At 36.9% G+C, this 18,477-nt stretch overlaps 1 protein-coding gene across 1 annotated transcript; it reads right to left on the reverse strand.

Moving 5' to 3' along the window:
* Positions 1-1,218: 1,218 nt before the first annotated feature.
* On the reverse strand, positions 1,219-2,833 carry LOC128032566 (uncharacterized). The gene is made up of 2 exons (XM_052621180.1): positions 1,559-2,833; positions 1,219-1,281 (listed from the first exon to the last, which is right to left on the reverse strand). Exons 1-2 carry the CDS (start codon positions 2,831-2,833, stop codon positions 1,219-1,221), a joined length of 1,338 nt encoding a protein of 445 aa, XP_052477140.1.
* Positions 2,834-18,477: the final 15,644 nt, after the last annotated feature.

Consider the following 18,477-nt stretch of genomic DNA (forward strand, 5'->3'; position numbering starts at 1 on the left):
AAGCTCAACGTTGAAGAGTCATGGAGTGTGAACACATGGAACCGAAAAGCCAAGATGCATCCAGCAAATGTGAAAGGAATTAATGGGCAGCTTTGGAGTTGGAAACATTAGCTCCCTTGGCCGAATAGTCACCTAGGAATGTTGAATTCAGCTCACCAATTTGATGCATGTATCTCCAGGTGCAATGTATCTAACATGCATGCACCTTGCTAAAATGAATCTTCAAATTCGGCTAACCTTGTTAAATGATCCCACACATTCGGCCAACCTATATAAATAAGAAGAACTAAAATTAATATGATATTTAGCTGAACAAAATTAATATTAAAACCATGAAACATTAATTAGGTCAACTATATCACTAAAATCAGCTCATTAAATTGGCTGACTTTAAAGCAACTTAAAATCATGTAATAAAACTTGACATATTAAAAACGTGCAACAAACATATTAATAAGCTGTAATAAACTAATTAAATCGACTTAAATAAATATTTAGCTATTAAATTAATGTCTAGTTGATATTAAGTTGAATTGAAAAGGTTTGAGCTGAAGTTGAGCTAATTCGAGCTCATTGAGCTGAAATGGAAGTTAATTCAGCTCGTATTAAAGTGCACGGATTGTTTTTCGAGTTGGTCCAAGCTTCCTCGATGTGACCAACCAAGATCTCACCCCAAACTTTGTCAACTAAAGCCGAAACAGCCTCCTTGAATTGTTTAGCTCGTGATCGGGTGATGGGACCTTGGGGCAACTCCAACGGCTCCTTGTTCAAGCTAGGTAGGACTTGAGGCGTGGCCGTATCAGGTGGCAAGTGGTTGAAAACAGCAGTTTAGTCCCGAGCTTTCCCCACAATGACCTCCAAAAGTGACTCAAAAACTTCGCGTCTCGATCAGAAACAATCGTCCTCGGGATGCCATGCAAACGAACAATTTCCTTAAAGAAAAGATTAGCAATATGAATGGCATCATCAGTTTTTGAGCAAGAAATAAAATGAGACATTTTTGAGAAGCGATCAACAACAACAAAAATAGAGTCCTTCCTCGTCTTAGTCCTAGGCAATCCAACAACAAAAAACGGCACATGGACTAAGGCTTTCTCGAATGTAGCCATTTTCCATGAGTTCGTTAACTTGACGTTGAAGCTCTTTGGTCTCTTCAGGATTGGTTCGGTATGCTGGTCGGTTTGGAATAACGGCTCCAGGCACAAAATCAATTTGGTGCTAGATCCCACGAAGTGGTGGCAAGCCACTTGGCACTTCATCCGGAAAAACGTCTTTGAAATCCTGCAAGAGAGACAAAACAGAAGAAGGGGGATCTCCGGATAAGTCTTTAGTATTAAACAAATTTTCCTTATACATAAGTACAAGGATCGGTTGTCTTGCCAAAACGCTTTTGAACTTCACTTGCTTTTGCAAAGACATTCAATTTTTCACTCACTTTTCTTTTCATCTTTTCTTTTCTCGCTTTCTTTTCACTTTCTTTTTTTGAATTTTCTTTCTTTTTTTCATTTTTCTTTTCTTTTGTATTTTCGCTCTTTTCTTTTTCTCTCATTTGATTTACGAAAATTTTCAGCTTAAGTTGATCCTCGTAAACTTGCTTTGGCGTCAATGGGGCTAAGGTTACATTTCTTCCCATATGTTTGAAAGAATATCGATTTGAGTAACCATCGTGCATGACTCGACAATCGAATTGCCATGGACGGCCCAATAACAAGTGACCCGCGTGCATTGGAACAACATCGCATAGCACTTCATCGGAATATTTCCCAATGGAAAAGGAGAGTAGAACTTGCTTTGTCACTTTTAACTCTCCTCCATCGTTGAGCCATTGAAGTTTGTACGGAGTTGGATGCTTGGTGGTCGGTAGATTTAATTTTTCCACCATGAGAGTGCTCGCCACGTTCGTACAACTTCCTCCATCGATGGTGACGCTACATAGCTTTCCTTGTACTTGACAACGAGTATGGAAGATGTTTTCTCGTTGTTGCTTATCATTGATGCTTTGGATACTTAGGCTCCTTTTGACTACTAGGAGTTCTCCATCAAGAGCGTGCTCCACTTCTTCTTCATTGTCAGATACGGTTTCAAGCTCATCTTCAAGCTCTTCTTCTTCCGATTCTATTTCTCCATTTGCTCGAACCACCATGACGTTGCGGTTGGGACATTGACTCGCAATGTGGCCCCTTCCAAGGCACTTAAAACATTTAATATCCCGTGAACGATTAGTACATGAATCGGTTGCCTTACCTTTGCTCGTATCTCCCATAGGTTTGTTTGCTTTGGTAGGCACCATTGGCTCTTTGGCACCGCTTGGTGGATTAGTTTTACTCGAACTTTGCCCCCATCTAGTTGTGCTTGGGGTAGGAAAACTTCGAGTGGTACTCTTTCGCTTGAGTTGCTTCTCCACCGTAATGGCCATGTGTACCATGTCCACTATCTCAACATAATGTTGGAGTTCCACAATGTTAGCAATATCTCGGTTGAGACCAGCAATGAATCGTGCCATTGTTGCTTCACGATCTTCTTGGACATCGGCTCGGATCATCGCGATCTCCATCTCTTTGAAATAATCCTCAACACTCTTTGAACCTTGAGTGAGATTTTGAAGCTTTTGATAGAGTTCCCGATGGTAGTAGGAGGGAATGAAACGACGTCTCATCACGGCCTTCATCTCGGCCCAAGTGGATATTGGCCATTCCCCATTCCTTCTTCGGCTCGTAGTGAGTTGATCCCACCATATCATAGCGTAATCGGAGAATTCTATGGCCGCCAACTTCACCTTTTTGATCTTGGAATAATTATGACAATCAAAACCGATTCGATCTTCTTCTCCCATTCCAAGTAGGCTTCGATCGATTTTCCTTGAAAGGATGGAATGGATAGTTTAATGTTTCTTAAGTCGTCATCCATGCGTCTTTGATTCCGATTACCTCGGTTCCTTTGACCTCTTCGTCCTTCACTTATGTTTGATCCTTGATCACTTTCGGCTTCATTCGGATCATATAGGTCGTCACTAACTACTTAGATAAGTCAATGAAGTTTTTGTTCAATCGAACTTATCACGTTTACGTGTGGCGTTCAACCCAAATTATACCAAGGTTCCTATCTGATCTAGATAGTGGGTCGAGGTTTCCGTTTTAGTTTTCAAAATCAACTTTAGAACCTATAAGTCTCGGGTCAACCCTTAACAAAGAGTTGGTTCCTTCTTGTTCTCAAGTTACCGTTTTAAAATTCAAACACCAAGTTTTTCTATTTTTTTTCATAGCCAAACTTATACATTTAATTAACCTTCTTTCATAAACCTATCCATTGACACCCATAAGCCCTATTTAGCCTAAATCTGACTTCAATTCAAACTCAAACGATTCTTCTCTGTTTTAACGATCGGGCAACAATACGACTCGAATTCATCAACGTGGTCGGGGCGTATCATTTGGTATCAGAGCTGGTTAAAACGAGAAGAACGGACGTTCGAGAAGAGCCGGAGTAAGTAGACTCGTGAAAAAAATTGAAAAAAAAATCAAAAAAATCAAAAAAAGAAAAATAAATTAAAAAAAGAAAAAAATTGTATACGGTCTAGGTGCGGACGAAAAGAACGTGAAAGATTCGTAAAAAAAAAGAGTCTGGAGACACTTCAACAAATATTTTTTTTCAAGATCACATTCTACACTCTTTTATATCCTTCCTAGTGAAATTTCACGTTATTAAAAAAAATTAGTGTTTTGATTCATTTCATTCTAGTCATTCCCGATCAAGATTTCCTTTCCATCCCCATTCACTTACGCCACGCTTAATAGCCAACAAATCGTTCTTTCAGCCTACCCTACACCCTTTACATTTTTTCCTTTGCAAAACCTTTGAAACCGACCCCTAAACTAGAAGATCTAGTCTGACAGAGTTTTATACGAAATCACAAGAGAAGATACGAGTGGAAAAAGGCACGAGTGTTGCGAGAGCATTAGAGAGAAGAAAAAGCCATTAAAGAGTGTAAACACGAGTGGAGTGCCGAATTATCTTTCTTTTTGAGTGACTTGTGAGTTTTTTTGTTGTGAGGTTATAATTTTGTATGTCAAGAAGCCCAACGAGAAGCATGGCGGAAAGGCAACCTGTTTGGAATGTGTCGGACTTGAATTTGCAAGCATTACTACGCGAGGTGGAACGATTGTTTGATCAAAAGTTAGAACCGATTCAAGATAGACTTGATCGTGTAGAAGGAAGAGCCCAACGAAGAAGAACTCCCTTAAGCCCTCCGAGAAATCGAGGACGGCAATTTGATTTAGATGATGAATCTTTCGAGCCAATTGAACACGAAAGTGATCAAGGGACCAATGCGAATGTCCAACGAAGAGGCCTACGCAACCGAGGCCAACAAAATCAAGAGAGGTTCGATGATGACTTGAAAAGCATTAAGTTGTCAATTCCTTCATTCCAAGGCCGATCGGATCCCGAAGCTTATCTCGAGTGGGAGAAAAAGATCGAGCTCATATTTGAATGCCATAACTATTCTGAGGCCAAGAAAGTTAAGTTGGCTGCTATCGAGTTTTCTGACTATGCAATGGTTTGGTGGGACCAACTTACGACTAGCCGGAGACGAAATGGCGAGCGTCCTATCCAAACATGGGCCGAGATGAAGGCTGTAATGCGACGACGTTTTATCCCTTCGTACTACCACCGGGAGTTGTACCAAAAACTTCAAAATCTTACACAAGGGATGAGAAGCGTGGAGGATTATTTCAAGGAGATGGAAGTTGCCATGATTCGAGCGGATGTGGAGGAAGATCGAGAGGCAACTATAGCTCGATTTTTAGCCGGGCTTAACCGTGAAATAGCCAACATAGTTGAGTTGCAACACTACGTAGAGATCGTCGATATGGTTCACAGGCGATCAAGGTCGAAAAGCAACTCAAGATGAAAGGAGCCGTACGTGGCTATTCCTCTTCGAATGCATCTAAGTGGAACCAAGGGGCAAGTAAGAATGTTTCAACGAATCAATCAAAAGAAACTGTGGTGCCCATGAAGTCCAACAAGTCTGTGGCCGAATCTAGCAAAGGTAAGGCCATTGAAAATACTCAATCCCAAACACGTGATATTAAGTGTTTTAAGTGTCAAGGGAGAGGGCACATAGTGAGCCAATGCCCAAATCGCAACACAATGGTGATACTCCCTAATGGTGAAATAGAATCGGAGGAGGAAATAGACAAGAATGAAGAAGAGATTAACAATCCTTCCGATAATGAAGATGAGATAGAGTTTGCCGTTGAAGGCGAAATGCTCGTTGTTAAAAGAAGTCTTAGTGCGCAAAGCTCTATAGGTGAACCGCAACGCGAGAATTTGTTTCATACCCGTTGTTATGTTCATGGAAAGATTTGTAGCGTTGTAATCGACGGTGGAAGTTGCACGAATGTCGCAAGTACACTTATGGTGGAAAAACTTGCTTTGGCAACTTTTAAGCATCCAAGTCCTTATAAGATGCAATGGCTCAATGAAGGAGTCGAACTTAAGGTAACCAAACAAGCCTTGATTCCCTTTTCAATTGGAAAGTACCAAGACAAGATTGTGCGACATTGTGCCCATGCATGCGGGCCATTTACTGCTTGGGAGGCCGTGGCAATTTGATCGGAGAGTCAAGCACGATGGGTTTTCTAACCAATATTCGTTCAAGCACAAAGGCAAAAAATATCACTTTGGCCCCATTGTCTCCACAACAAGTGATGGAAGATCAACAACGAATAAAGCAATCTTTGGAGAATTTGAAAGAACAGAAAAATAAATTGAGAGAGAGTGAAAAAGAAAAGAAAAATGATTCAAAAGAAAAGAAAGAAGAGAGATTGAGAGAAAAGAAGAGAGATTGTGAGAAAAACAAGAACAATGAAAAAAAAAGTGAAAGATCAATGGATGAGAAAAAGAAAAGTGTTTTATTTAACCGATATTTTCATGACCTTTCTTTTCAGGTTAATTCCACCAAGCAGCTTCGATTACATTATATTCCTGAGGAGAGAAGGTTCATCTTGCGAGAAAACGGTAACACCAATTTCCAAATCCATAATTTCAAGGATAAACAAGGTTTGGTTTCTGAAAAACTAAAAACATCTCTGTTTTGTCCAAGAAGTGATGACATTCATGATTATGATGAGTTTGATGAAGAAGTGAAAGGTTGTTGGCCATTGTTAAGTTTAAATGTGCAAAACTTGATTCGATTTAGTGATCTTGTTTGTTTGGGCCGACTAATACTTGTCCCACATATTGGCTCAAATGATTTATTGTTGACTTGTGGTTACTCTTTAAAATCACTTTCTTCATTGGATGAGACTTTGCATGGTGAAGGTGTGATAAATCAATTTAATTGTTTGAATCATGAGTGTTTGAATCCTTTTGATCAAGTGCGGTGTGGGATATGTGTTTATTTGAATGAACTGTTCATATTCGAAGAATTATTTCCCATGTCTAGGTCATTGATGAAATTAGAAAATCCATTTGGAAAGATAAGGCTTATCTATATTCTTGAATTCGACAATAGCTTATTTGTTCCAATTGTGATTGAAAATTTGGAAAGAGTTTGCAAGTTTTTAGTTCATTGTGTCATTCATAATTCTCTTTATTGTGTAGGTGACACCCTGGAACGGCTTTGCCCTAAAGAGGGAGGGCAAGTAACTAACCGGTGCTATTTTTATTCTATTCATGAATTTCAGGTTGTTGGGCATAAGTTTGTCAAATTCAACAACCAAGGGAGCTTTGTTAATAGAAGTTTCTTCGCGAGCAAGTGGCCCGATTTGGGGACAAATCGCTTTAAAGAGGGAGGGGATGATACGACCCGCCCCCGGGAACGGCCATTGTTTCAGCCTACAAGCGAGGCTCGTCGTGATACGACCCGCCCTTGGGAACGGCCATTGCTTCAGCCTACAAGCGAGGCTCGTTGTGTTTACAAGCTGGACGTAGCTCAATCTTATTTTGTGGAGCTTCATTTAGCTCGTTTTCAGCTCCTTTCAAGCTCAATGAGCTCGAACTAGCTCAATTTCATTAAGACCTTATTATAGTAGCTGAAATAAATTATTTGAGTCATTTAATTAGATTATTACAGCTCAATTAATATTCATTTTTATTTGGTTTAAAATCTGGACAAATTTAATTATGCATGTTAATTGAGTTATAATTATATGTTATTAATTTGTCTTAATTTATACAGCTTATAAATATGTTTTAAGCTTATTTTTAATATGTTAACTTTATTACTTGTTTTAATTATGTCTTAAGGTGCCGAATTTAATGTGCATCATTTTAGTGTTAATTTAATGTGTCTAAACATGAATTTGAATTATTTGATGAATGTTGCTGCGGTACATCATCCATGAACGTTTTGGAGCATGAAAGGTATTAAAGAGGGTACATGAAGGGACAACACATGCATGAATGGGAGAATGAAGTTGGCTGCTGTTTGAAGTCTCCTAAGTGACCATTCAATTAATTTATAGCTTACACTTTGTTGAATACATCATGGCTGTTCGGATCAAGGTGTTCACATTCAAAGACTCTTCAAAACTTGGTTTTCACACTCAAAGTGACTACTCAACATCTTCTTAATTGCTGGTAATTTTTCAGCAATAGTTGCCAATTAAATGAGCTCCTTTAAGCACATCAATCGAATGTAGCTGCTGCCATTTACTCCCTCAAGCTCCAAGTTCAATTGTCCATCTAGAAGGTGACCATTGGAGCTCCAAGTTCAGCCGAATCTAGCTAGCCCATTTAAGTAATTCATTTACTTAATTTTTAAGGAATTTAAGTGACCATTCGGCTAGCCTAGTGGATTATTATAAATAGCTGAATTTTCACTTTGTAAGGGACTTTTGACATTTTAATTAGCGAATTGCTGCCAAATTTGTGAGGTATTTTCTCTCAAATTTCGTTCGAGACCCGTAAGACTTATCTCACTTTTAGTGGCGTCTTTCCAGTCTTTTCGAACTTATCACTCCTTAAACCCGAGTGTGGCGTTCACCTTTGATACCTTTGGTTCATACTTTCCTAAGTATCGGGTCAAGGTCCTTTTCAACCATTTCCAATTCATTTAGGTCCTATAAGTTTGGTCAACACTCTTCTTTAGTGTTGGTTCACTCTTGACCTTTTTGAACCATTAACATTTCATACCAAATCGTATTACCATTTCGAACCAAATCACCTTACCAATTCGTACCAAATCGTATTACCATTTTGAACCAAATCACATTACCATTTCGTAACAAACCCAAAATCGAACTCGACCAAATTCAAACCAATTCTTTCTCATCTAAACCAAAAACCATACCAACTTTGTTCATCCGACTTGCTTTCTTTGAACCCAATTTCTCTTTACTTTCTCTTGAATCGATTTATTCAAACATACTGCTTCGTTTACGATCGGGAACTAAACGACTCGGATTCAACTACTAAACCGAGATCGTATCACGTCGTTTTTACAAGCTGGACGTAGCTCAATTTTGTTTTTGTGGAGCTTTGTTTAGCTCATTTCCAGCTCTTTCAAGCTCAATGAGCTCGAACCAGCTCAATTTCAGCTCAATATCATTAAGACCTTTATTATAGTAGCTGAAATAATTATTTGCGTCATTTAATTAGTTTATTACAGCTCAATTAATTTTCATTATTTACTTGGTTTAAAATCTGGACAAATTTAATTATGCATGTTAATTGAGTTATTATTACATGTTATTAATTTTTGTCTTAATTTATACAGCTTATAAATATGTTTTTTATGCATGTTTTTAATGTGTCAACTTTATTACTTGTTTTAATTATGTCCTAAGGCTGCCGAATTTAATGTGCAGCATTTTAGTGTTAATTTAATGTGTCTAAACATGTATTTGATTGATTTGATGAATGTTGCTGTAGGTACATTATCCATGAACGTCCTTGGTGCATGAAAGGTATTAAAAGGAGGTACATGAAGGGGACGGCACATGCATGAATGGGAAAATGAAGTTGGCTGCGGTTTGAAGTTTCCTAGGTGACCATTCAGCCAAATTTATTGCTTACACATTGCTGGATACATCATGGCTGTTCGGTTCAAGGTGTTCATATTCAAGGACTCTTCAAAACTTGGTTTTCACACTCAAAGTGACTATTCGGCATCTCCTTAATTGCTGGTAATTTTTCAGCAATGGTTGCCAATTAAATGAGCTCCTTTAAGCACATCAACCAAATGTAGCTGCTGCCATTTATTCACTCAAGTTCCAAGTTCAATTATCCATCTAGAAGGTGACTATTGGAGCTCCAAGTTCAGCTGAATCTAGCTAGTCCATTTAAGTGATTCATTTGCTTAATTTTTAAGTAATGTAAGTGACCATTCGGCTAGCTTAGGTGATTATTATAAATAGTTGAATTTCACTTTGTAAAGGACTTTTGAACCTTTAACGAATTGCTGTCAAAATTTAGAGAGGATTCTTCTTTTAAATTTCGTCCAAAAACTTCGTTGACTTATCTAAGTAGTTAGTGGCGTCAACCGTTTTTGTTCAATCGAACTTATCACGTTTACGTGTGGCGTTCAACCCAAATTATACCAAGGTTCCTATCTGATCTAGATAGTGGGTCGAGGTTTCCGTTTTAGTTTTCAAAATCAACTTTAGAACCTATAAGTCTCGGGTCAACCCTTAACAAAGAGTTGGTTCATTCTTGTTCTCAAGTTACCGTTTTAAAATTCAAACACCAAGTTTTTCTATTTTTTTTTCATAGCCAAACCTTATACATTTAATTAACCTTCTTTCATAAACCTATCCATTGACACCCATAAGCCCTATTTAGCCTAATCCGACTTCAATTCAAACTCAAACGATTCTTCCCTATTTTAACGATCGGGCAACAATACGACTCGAATTCATCAACGAGGCCAGGGCATATCAGAAGATCAAGGCGATCCAAGAATGGCCCCGTCCGACGAATGTCTCCCAAGTTCGAAGTTTCCATGGATTAGCAAGTTTTTACCGACGATTCGTGCCAAACTTCAGCACCTTAGCCGCACCCTCAACTGGGGTTATTTGTAAGAATTCTAATTTTGTATGGGGAGAGGAGCAAGAAAAATCATTTCTGAAAATTAAAGATTGTTTAACTCATGCACCATTATTAGCTTTGCCTAATTTTGATAAAACTTTCGAGTTAGAGTGTGATGCATCAGGTTTAGGTATTGGAGCCGTGTTGATGCAAGATGGACGCCCTATCGCGTATTTTAGCGAGAAACTCAACGGTGCCGTTTTAAACTACCCGACGTACAACAAGAAGCTCTACTCGTTGGTTCGAGCCTTAGAAACGTGGCATCACTATCTTTGGCCCAAATAATTTGTAATACACACCGACCACGAGTCCTTGAAGTATTTAAAAGGGCAACACAAGTTGAATAAGAGGCATGCTAAGTGGGTAGAATTTCTCGAATCTTTTCCATATGTTATTAAATATAAAAAAGGTAAGGAAAACGTAGTGGCTGATGCACTATCTCGAAGGTATGTGTTGCTAAATATTTTGGATGCAAAATTGATGGGGTTTGTATTCCTTAAAGATTTATATGTCAACGATCTGACTTTGGTGAATTCTTTAGGTTATGCATAAAAGGAGCTTACGAGAAGTACTATCGACATGATGGGTACTTGTTCGAGAAGGAAAGCTTTGCATACCCTAAGGTTCCATACGAGAAGTGTTGATTGAAGAAGCCCATAGCGGAGGATTAATGGGGCACTTTGGTGTTGCTAAGACATTAGCTACATTGCACGAACATTTCTTTTGGCCCAAGATGCGACGAGATGTCGAACGATTTTGTAATAGGTACATTGCGTGCAAGCGGGCTAAGTCACAATTAAGCCCCACGGTTTGTATAAACCATTACCTATTCGAAACCCCTTGGTGCGATATCTCCATGGATTTCGTGCTAGGTTTACCAAGGAGTAAAATGGCGAGATTCAATATTTGTGGTTGTAGATAGGTTCTCAAAATGGCCCATTTTATAGCATGTCATAAACCGATGATCAAGTTAATATTGCTAACTTATTTTTCAAAGAGGTGGTCAGGTTGCATGGCATGCCTAGGACGATCGTGTCCGACCGAGAAGCGAAATTTCTTAGCCATTTTTCGCGAACACTATGGGGGCGTCTTGGAACCAAGCTATTGTTTTCAACCACTTGCCATCCGCAAACGGACGGCCAAACCGAAGTGGTTAACCGAATTTTGTCCACATTGCTTCGAGCTATCATTAGGAAAATTTTGAAGGCTTGGGAAGAATGTCTACCGCATGTGGAGTTTGCGTATAATCGAGCCATTCATTCAGCTACCAAATTTTCTCCTTTTGAAATCGTTTATGGTTTCAATCCTTTAACACCACTTGACTTAATGCCATTTCCCTCTAACCAATTTGTGCATGTAGATGGAAAGCGTAAAGCTGATTTCGTCAAGCAATTGCACCAACGAGTTCGAGAAAACATTGAGGCAATGACCAAGAACTATGAACAACATGCTAACAAAGGTTGTAAACGAGTTGTGTTCGAGCCGGGAGATTGGGTGTGGTTGCATATGCGCAAGGAAAGATTTCCTATTCAACGACGATCTAAACTACTTCCGAGAGGGGATGGACCGTTTCAAGTCCTTGAACGAATTAACGATAATTCTTATAAGTTGGACTTGCCTGGTGAATATAATGTTAGTGCGACCTTTAATGTTTCTGATTTGTCTCCGTTTGATGCAGAATTCGATTTGAGGACAAATCATTCTGAAGAGGAGGGGAATGATGTGAGCTTGCCTATGAACCTAGTAGAGAACGAACAAGAAGACATTAAGCTACCTATTGGTCCGATAACGCGAGCTAGAGCTAAACGATTCAAAGATGCTATTTCAGCACTTGTGGAACGAATTGAGGAAAAAGAAAACAAGGAGCTTAGAGATGAGCTGAACATTTTCAACTTCTTTGAAGTTGAATTTCGTTCCAGCTAGTTAATAAATTGCTGGAATTTTTGGACAATTTAAATAAGCTTTAATTTAGTTTTACTACAGCTTATAAATATGTCTTTAATTAATATAAGTGTTTAATATGTCTTTATTTAGTCAAATTAAAGATGTCTTGATTACATTTAGTTTGTCTAAATTATTACATGTTTTAAATCTGTCCAGCCGAATTTATGTGTTATGATTTGTTAATATTTAAGTTGTCTCAATGTTATTTAGGATGTTCACATTATACTTTAATTTAGTTCAGCTGAATTTGCTTGAAATTAATTAAGTTTATGTGTGTTTTTAGGTGCAACCGAATTTGAAGGTGAATTGGACAGATTCATGCATGAAGATTCAATGGATATGAAGATGCATGCATATTGGGTTCATGCACCTAACGATACATGCATGGAATGCATTAAAATTGGTGTGCTGATTTTTAAGTTTTCTATGTGTCCATTCGGCCAAAAGAGATGATTGTTCATTATCCAAAGCTGCCATTTATTTCCTTCACATTGCTGGAAATCTTTTGGCCATTCGGTTCAAGGTGTTTACACTTTAAGGCTCTTCAAAACCGTCCATTCACACCTGATATGGCTGCTCAAGTACTCTCTTTATTATTGGTAATTTTTCAGCAAGAGTTGCCTCTTGAATGCTCATTTAAACCCATTAGCCGAATGTAGCTGCTACATGCATCTCCAAGATCCATTTGCTTAAGGTGGAAGCTTCATAGTTGGTCACAATTCAGCCGAATCTACATTGCCCCATATTCATGAAGTTAAGCTGAATTTTAGTTGAATGTTTGCTTAGAAATTAAGTCTTGAACTTGTCTATTCGGCTACTAGTTGAAAGTCTATAAATAGTTTCTTTTTTTCTTGTAAAAGGACTTTTGACGAATTTCTGAATGAAATATCATTTTAGTGAGGCAATTCACTCTCTTTATTCTTCAAAGCTCAATTGACTTATCTTTACGAGTGGTGTCAATCTGACTTTGTTTCAAACTTATCACCCTTGGTGTGGCGTTCACAAATATACCGAAGGTTCCTATTTTGCTAAATAGAGGGTCTCGGTTTTATCTACCATCCTATTTCTTTTTCTTTGAAACCTTTAAGCCCGGGTCCTTATTTGTTAATAAGGGTTCGTTCTTCTTTCATTGGAAACCATTTATTCCCATTTTGTTTCCTAAGCCATTTACAACCATTATAACTCATCTATTGAATTTGAACTAAATCGACACTACCTAAATTTGATCGGGAACATAATACGACTCGTCACATCATCCGAAACGAGCTCGTATCAGTTTTGGGCTTAATTTTTATTATATATGAGCCCAATGTAGTATTTATCAACTCTTATTATTTTATTATTTTATTATTCTAAATTTTAATAATTATTAAGTAGTTTAAGTTGTTTAGGAGTTTTATGTCAATAAGAAAGTTTAGTTTAAAACTACTTCTTGTTTAGATTAATTAGAACTCTAGTATACTTAAGAGTTTTATTTAGATTTATTTGGCTAGCTATATATAGGCCTTTGCATTGTACACAAATCATTAAATTCATTAATATTCAACTTCTCTTTTGAGTTAATAACTTCTCTTTGAGTTTTCTTTTGAGTTTCTATTAGAAGAGTTTTAACAATCTTTTCAGATTGTAGGGATCATCTTCAATCTTTTTCTTGACAAATTTTCTTTCTTGGAGGGGAAATTAGGGCTGCTTGAAGGGGTTATGGATTCTTCATGTTTCCAAGGCTTCTTAGGCGTTTTACATACTGTGTTCCATCATTCCATCTATCATCCTTATTTTCTTCTTTATTATTCTATTATTCTATTTTACTTATCTTAGTTTATTTATTTTAATTGTTTTAACTAACTTTTGATTTGATTGTGTTTCAGTTGTGTCAAAATCAAAATTTCTTTCCCCATGTCTAGAGCCCAAAGTCAAATCTATGACTTGAGCAAACTTTACGATCCTCTTCCATATTCATCCGTGATTCTGTATCACCTTTCATCTTCCAACTTATGTTCTTCGATCAAATAGAACCTTCTCTCAGAAACAAAGTAATATAATGAAAAATTTGGCATTGGATTTTTGCAAATTGTAACGCGTAGGTTTGTGCAAGTGTACATAGTCGTTATCAAGTAATAAGTAAGTATCGAGTTATCATCTCCACAGGGATTGTATTTGTGTTAAGTCACTTAATTTGTAAAATTATATTAACAATTTGGTAAATAAAAACATAATATAGTTGAGAAGTAGTGATTAAAATATATTAAACTAAACGCAATGATCCCTAGTGCAAATTATCCTAAGTACGCAAACTATATGAATGAAATAGATTTTAGTAAAATTAAACACAATCTGAAACAATTATAACATAAATAAACTAGGATAATTACTTTAATAAAACTTAATTTATTATCAACATGCTTAATAACATTCGGAAAAATATTCCATGGCAACTCGATCTTTCATGAGTTTGGAAACCACATTAGGTCCTTTCGAAATCCTTTACTTAGTAAATACGTATTTTACTAATCCTTATTTACTAGGGGTTTCTTAGCATCCGTGTAAGGTAACAGGGACATGTCAGGTTTGAAACAATTTAATCACACAAATCTAAAAACTATGCAGATAACAGAGCTTGGTCAGAGTTGTTATGAAACCTTCAATTTAATTAGGTCAGGATCTAAATTGAGCATGCACATTTCAATTATGTGTCCATTTGATACGACCCGGCCTCGTTGATGAATTCGAGTCGTATTGTTGCCCGATCGTTAAAACAGGGAAGAATCGTTTGAGTTTGAATTGAAGTCAGATTTAGGCTAAATAGGGCTTATGGGTGTCAATGGATAGGATTATGAAAGAAGGTTAGTTAAATGTATAAGGTTTGGCTATGAAAGAATAGAAAAACTTGGTGTTTGAATTTTAAAATGGTAACTTGAGAACAAGAATGAACCAACTCTTTGTTAAGGGTTGACCCGAGACTTATAGGTTCTAAAGTTGATTTTAAAAACTAAGACGGAAACCTCGACCCACTATCTAGATCAGATAGGAACCTTGGTATAATTTGGGTTGAATGCCACACGTAAACGTGATAAGTTCAATTGAACAAAAACGGTTGACGCCACTAACTACTTAGATAAGTCAACGAAGTTTTTGGAAGAAATTTAAGAGAAGATTCCTCTCTAAATTTTGACGACAATTAGTTAAAGGTTCAAAAGTCCTTTACAAAGTGAAAATTCAGCTATTTATAATAATCACCTAAGCTAGCCGAATGGTCACTTACATTACTTAAAAATTAAGCAAATGAATCACTTAAATGGACTAGCTAGATTCATGAACTTGGAGCTCAATAGTCACCTTCTAGATGGATAATTGAACTTGGAACTTGAGTGAATAAATGGCAGCAGCTACATTCAGTTGATGTGCTTAAAGGAGCTCATTTAATTGGCAACCATTGCTGAAAAATTGCCAGCAATTAAGGAGATGCCAAATAGTCACTTTGAGTGTGAAAACCAAGTTTTGAAGAGTCCTTGAATATGAACACCTTGAACCGAACAGCCATGATGTATCCAGCAATGTGTAAGCAATAAATTCGGCTGAATGGTCACCTAGGAAACTTCAAACAGCAGCCAACTTCATTTTCCCATTCATGCATGTGCCGTCCCCTTCATGTACCTTCTTTTAATACCTTTCATGCACCAAGGACGTTCATGGGTAATGTACCTACAGCAACATTCATCAATTAAATCAAATACATGTTTAGACACATTAAATTAACACTAAAAATCTGCACATATAATTTAGTTTGGACAAGTCACATTAAAACATGTAATGAAATTTGACTCATTAAAAATGCATAAAACATATTAATAAGCTGTAAAAATTAAGACAAATTAATGACATGTAAAAATAACTCAATTAAGATGCAAAAATTAAATTTGTCCAGATTTTAAATTATGCAAACAACTAAAATTAATTGAGCTGTAATAAACTAATTAAATGACGCAAATAATTATTTCAGCTACTATAATAAAGGTCTTAAAGATATTGAGCTAAAATTAAGCTGGAAATGAGCTAAATGAAGCTCCACAAAAATATAATTGAGCTACGTCCAGCTTGTAAAAACGACGAGCCTCGCTTGTAGGCTGAAACAATGGCCATTCCCGAGGGCGGGCCGTATCACCATTAGCCATCGTCTGGTCAAGATCGCTCAGCTAATTCAGGTGCATTTCAATCACGTATGAACAAAATACAGACTTGATTTTATTTGAAAACATGATCGATTGAGGCACAAACATTATAAGCATGAATCAAATAAATATTATTTAATCAAAGCAATCATCCTAGCTTAAATAAAATTAATATAACATTTTTGTAAACAAGAACAAAGAACACATAGCAAACATCTTTATATTAAATTAAAGAAAAGGAAGATTAAACCCAATTCAAAGTGGCTATCACCCAATACTTTGTTGGCGCCTCCTTTGTTCCTTTGCTTTGCTTCTTTCTTGATGGCTCTCTAAGGTGGCCGACCAAGGGTTCTTTGATGCGAACATGGCTTTGTAGAGTTTTCGAATCACTTATGTGCCCGATTGTTAGATGAAGAAGTATCGTTCGATTTTGAAGTATCGTTGGAATTAGGCTAAGTGTAAAGTATGGTAACAAAGATAGGCTCAAAAGAGTTAAGTATAAAATGATATAGGTTCGCTAACAAGGAAATCAAAGAAAGAGATTGGTTTGTGGGATGATGGAATGAAATGGGCTTAAGGGTCAAGAGTGAACCAACACTATAAGCAGTGTCGACCGAAACTTATAGGACTCTTAAGGTGATTTGGTGTTAAAAGAGGGATCCTTGACCCGTTACCTAACAAGGTAAGAACAAAAGGTGTATGGTTTGGTGAATGCCAAACTACACGAGTGATAAGTTAGAAATAAAAAATAGGATGACACCACTAACTAGCGATAAGTTAAGCTAAGTCTTGAATGAAATTTGAGAGAAAGAAATCTCACAAAATGACAATAATTCATTCAAAGTTTCAAAATTCTGAACAACCAGCAAATAATACATTATTTATAGTAAAATCTAAGGCTAGATAGACATTTGATTTCAGCTTTTAATGAGCTGAAAGTTCCAGGAAATTTCCAAGTAGCTTCCTCGAAGATTCTTATGCATAGAGGACGTCAATGGACAGCTGACATGACCCGGCTCGTTGATGATGAGTCAAATTCACTAAGTTGCCCGATCGTCGACGAGGAGTTTGTTCGGCTTCGTTTAAAGAGTAGATTTAGTTAAGAAGTAGCGAAAGTCTTTTTAAGGTATTCAAAGATAGGATAATTTATGTCTTGATTTAGTTAAATTAAAGATGTCTTGATGTCATTTAGTTTGTCTAAATTATTACATGTTTTAAATTTGTCTAGCCGAATTTATGTGTTATGATTTGTTAATATTTAAGTTGTCTCAATGTTATTTAGGATGTTCACATTATATTTTAATTTAGTTCAGATGAATTTGTTTGAAATTAATTAAGTTCATGTTTATTTTTAGGTGCAGCCGAATTTGGAGATGAATTGGGCAGATTCATGCATGGAGATTCAATGAATTTGAAGATGCATGTGCAGCTGAATTAATGCATTAAAAGTGATTAATTTTGGTGTTCTTCAAGGCAACTATTCGGCCAAGAGTGATCAAGCTTTTCATCCTTTCAAGCTTGGCGATTCTCTTCCAAGGGCATATAAAAGCTGTTCACACTATGTCTATTCGGTTCAGCCATGTTCACACTTCAAGGCTCTTCAAAACCGTCCATTCACACTTCTAAATGGCTGTTCAAGTTGCCAATTCTGCTTGTAATTTTTCATCAATAGTTGCTTCATGAATGACCTCATTAAACTCCATTGGCGAATGTAGCTGCTTGTCATTTTCCAAGTTCATTGAAAGCTCTTCCTTGGTCTCTATTCAGTAGAACCTTGATGCAAGCATATACATGAATTTAAGCTGAATTTTGTTCAATTTTGCTTAGAAATTAAGTCTAGAATATGTCCATTCGGCTACTAGACATTAGACTATAAATAGTTGCTCAATTTCTTGTAAAGGACTTTTAATGAATTTCGAATGAAATATCATTTTAGTGAGGCAATTCACTCTCTTTATTCTTCAAAGCTCAATTGACTTATCTTTACGAGTGGCGTCAATCGACTTTGTTTTGAACTTATCACCATAAGGTGTGGCGTTCCAACTATACCGAAGGTTCCTATTTTGCTAAATAGAGGTCTCGATTTTATCTACCATTTCTTTCCTTTTCTTTGAAACCTTTAAGCTGGGTCCTTATTTGCTAATAAGGGTTCGTTCTTGTTTCATTGAAACCATTTATCCCCATTTTCTTCCTAAATCATTTAAAACCAATATAACTCATCTTATTGAATTCGAACTAAATCGACACTACCTAAATTCGATCGGGAACATAATACGACTCGTCACATCATCCGAATCGAGCTCGTATCAGTTGGTATCAGAGCTGGTTAATTTAG

This window comes from Gossypium raimondii, chromosome 9 (assembly GCF_025698545.1).
Source record: "Gossypium raimondii isolate GPD5lz chromosome 9, ASM2569854v1, whole genome shotgun sequence".
In the NCBI taxonomy this organism is placed as follows: domain Eukaryota; kingdom Viridiplantae; phylum Streptophyta; class Magnoliopsida; order Malvales; family Malvaceae; genus Gossypium; species Gossypium raimondii.

Bases quoted from the DNA above. Each gene is read 5' to 3' on its own strand.
- LOC128032566 (XM_052621180.1), bottom strand. From the start codon at position 2,833: ATGGGAGAAGAAGATCGAATCGGTTTTGATTGTCATAATTATTCCAAG. The intron at 1,282-1,558 runs GTAAATCAAATG...TCTCTCTTGCAG, and splicing joins AACTTAAGCTGAAAATTTTC to GATTTCAAAGACGTTTTTCC.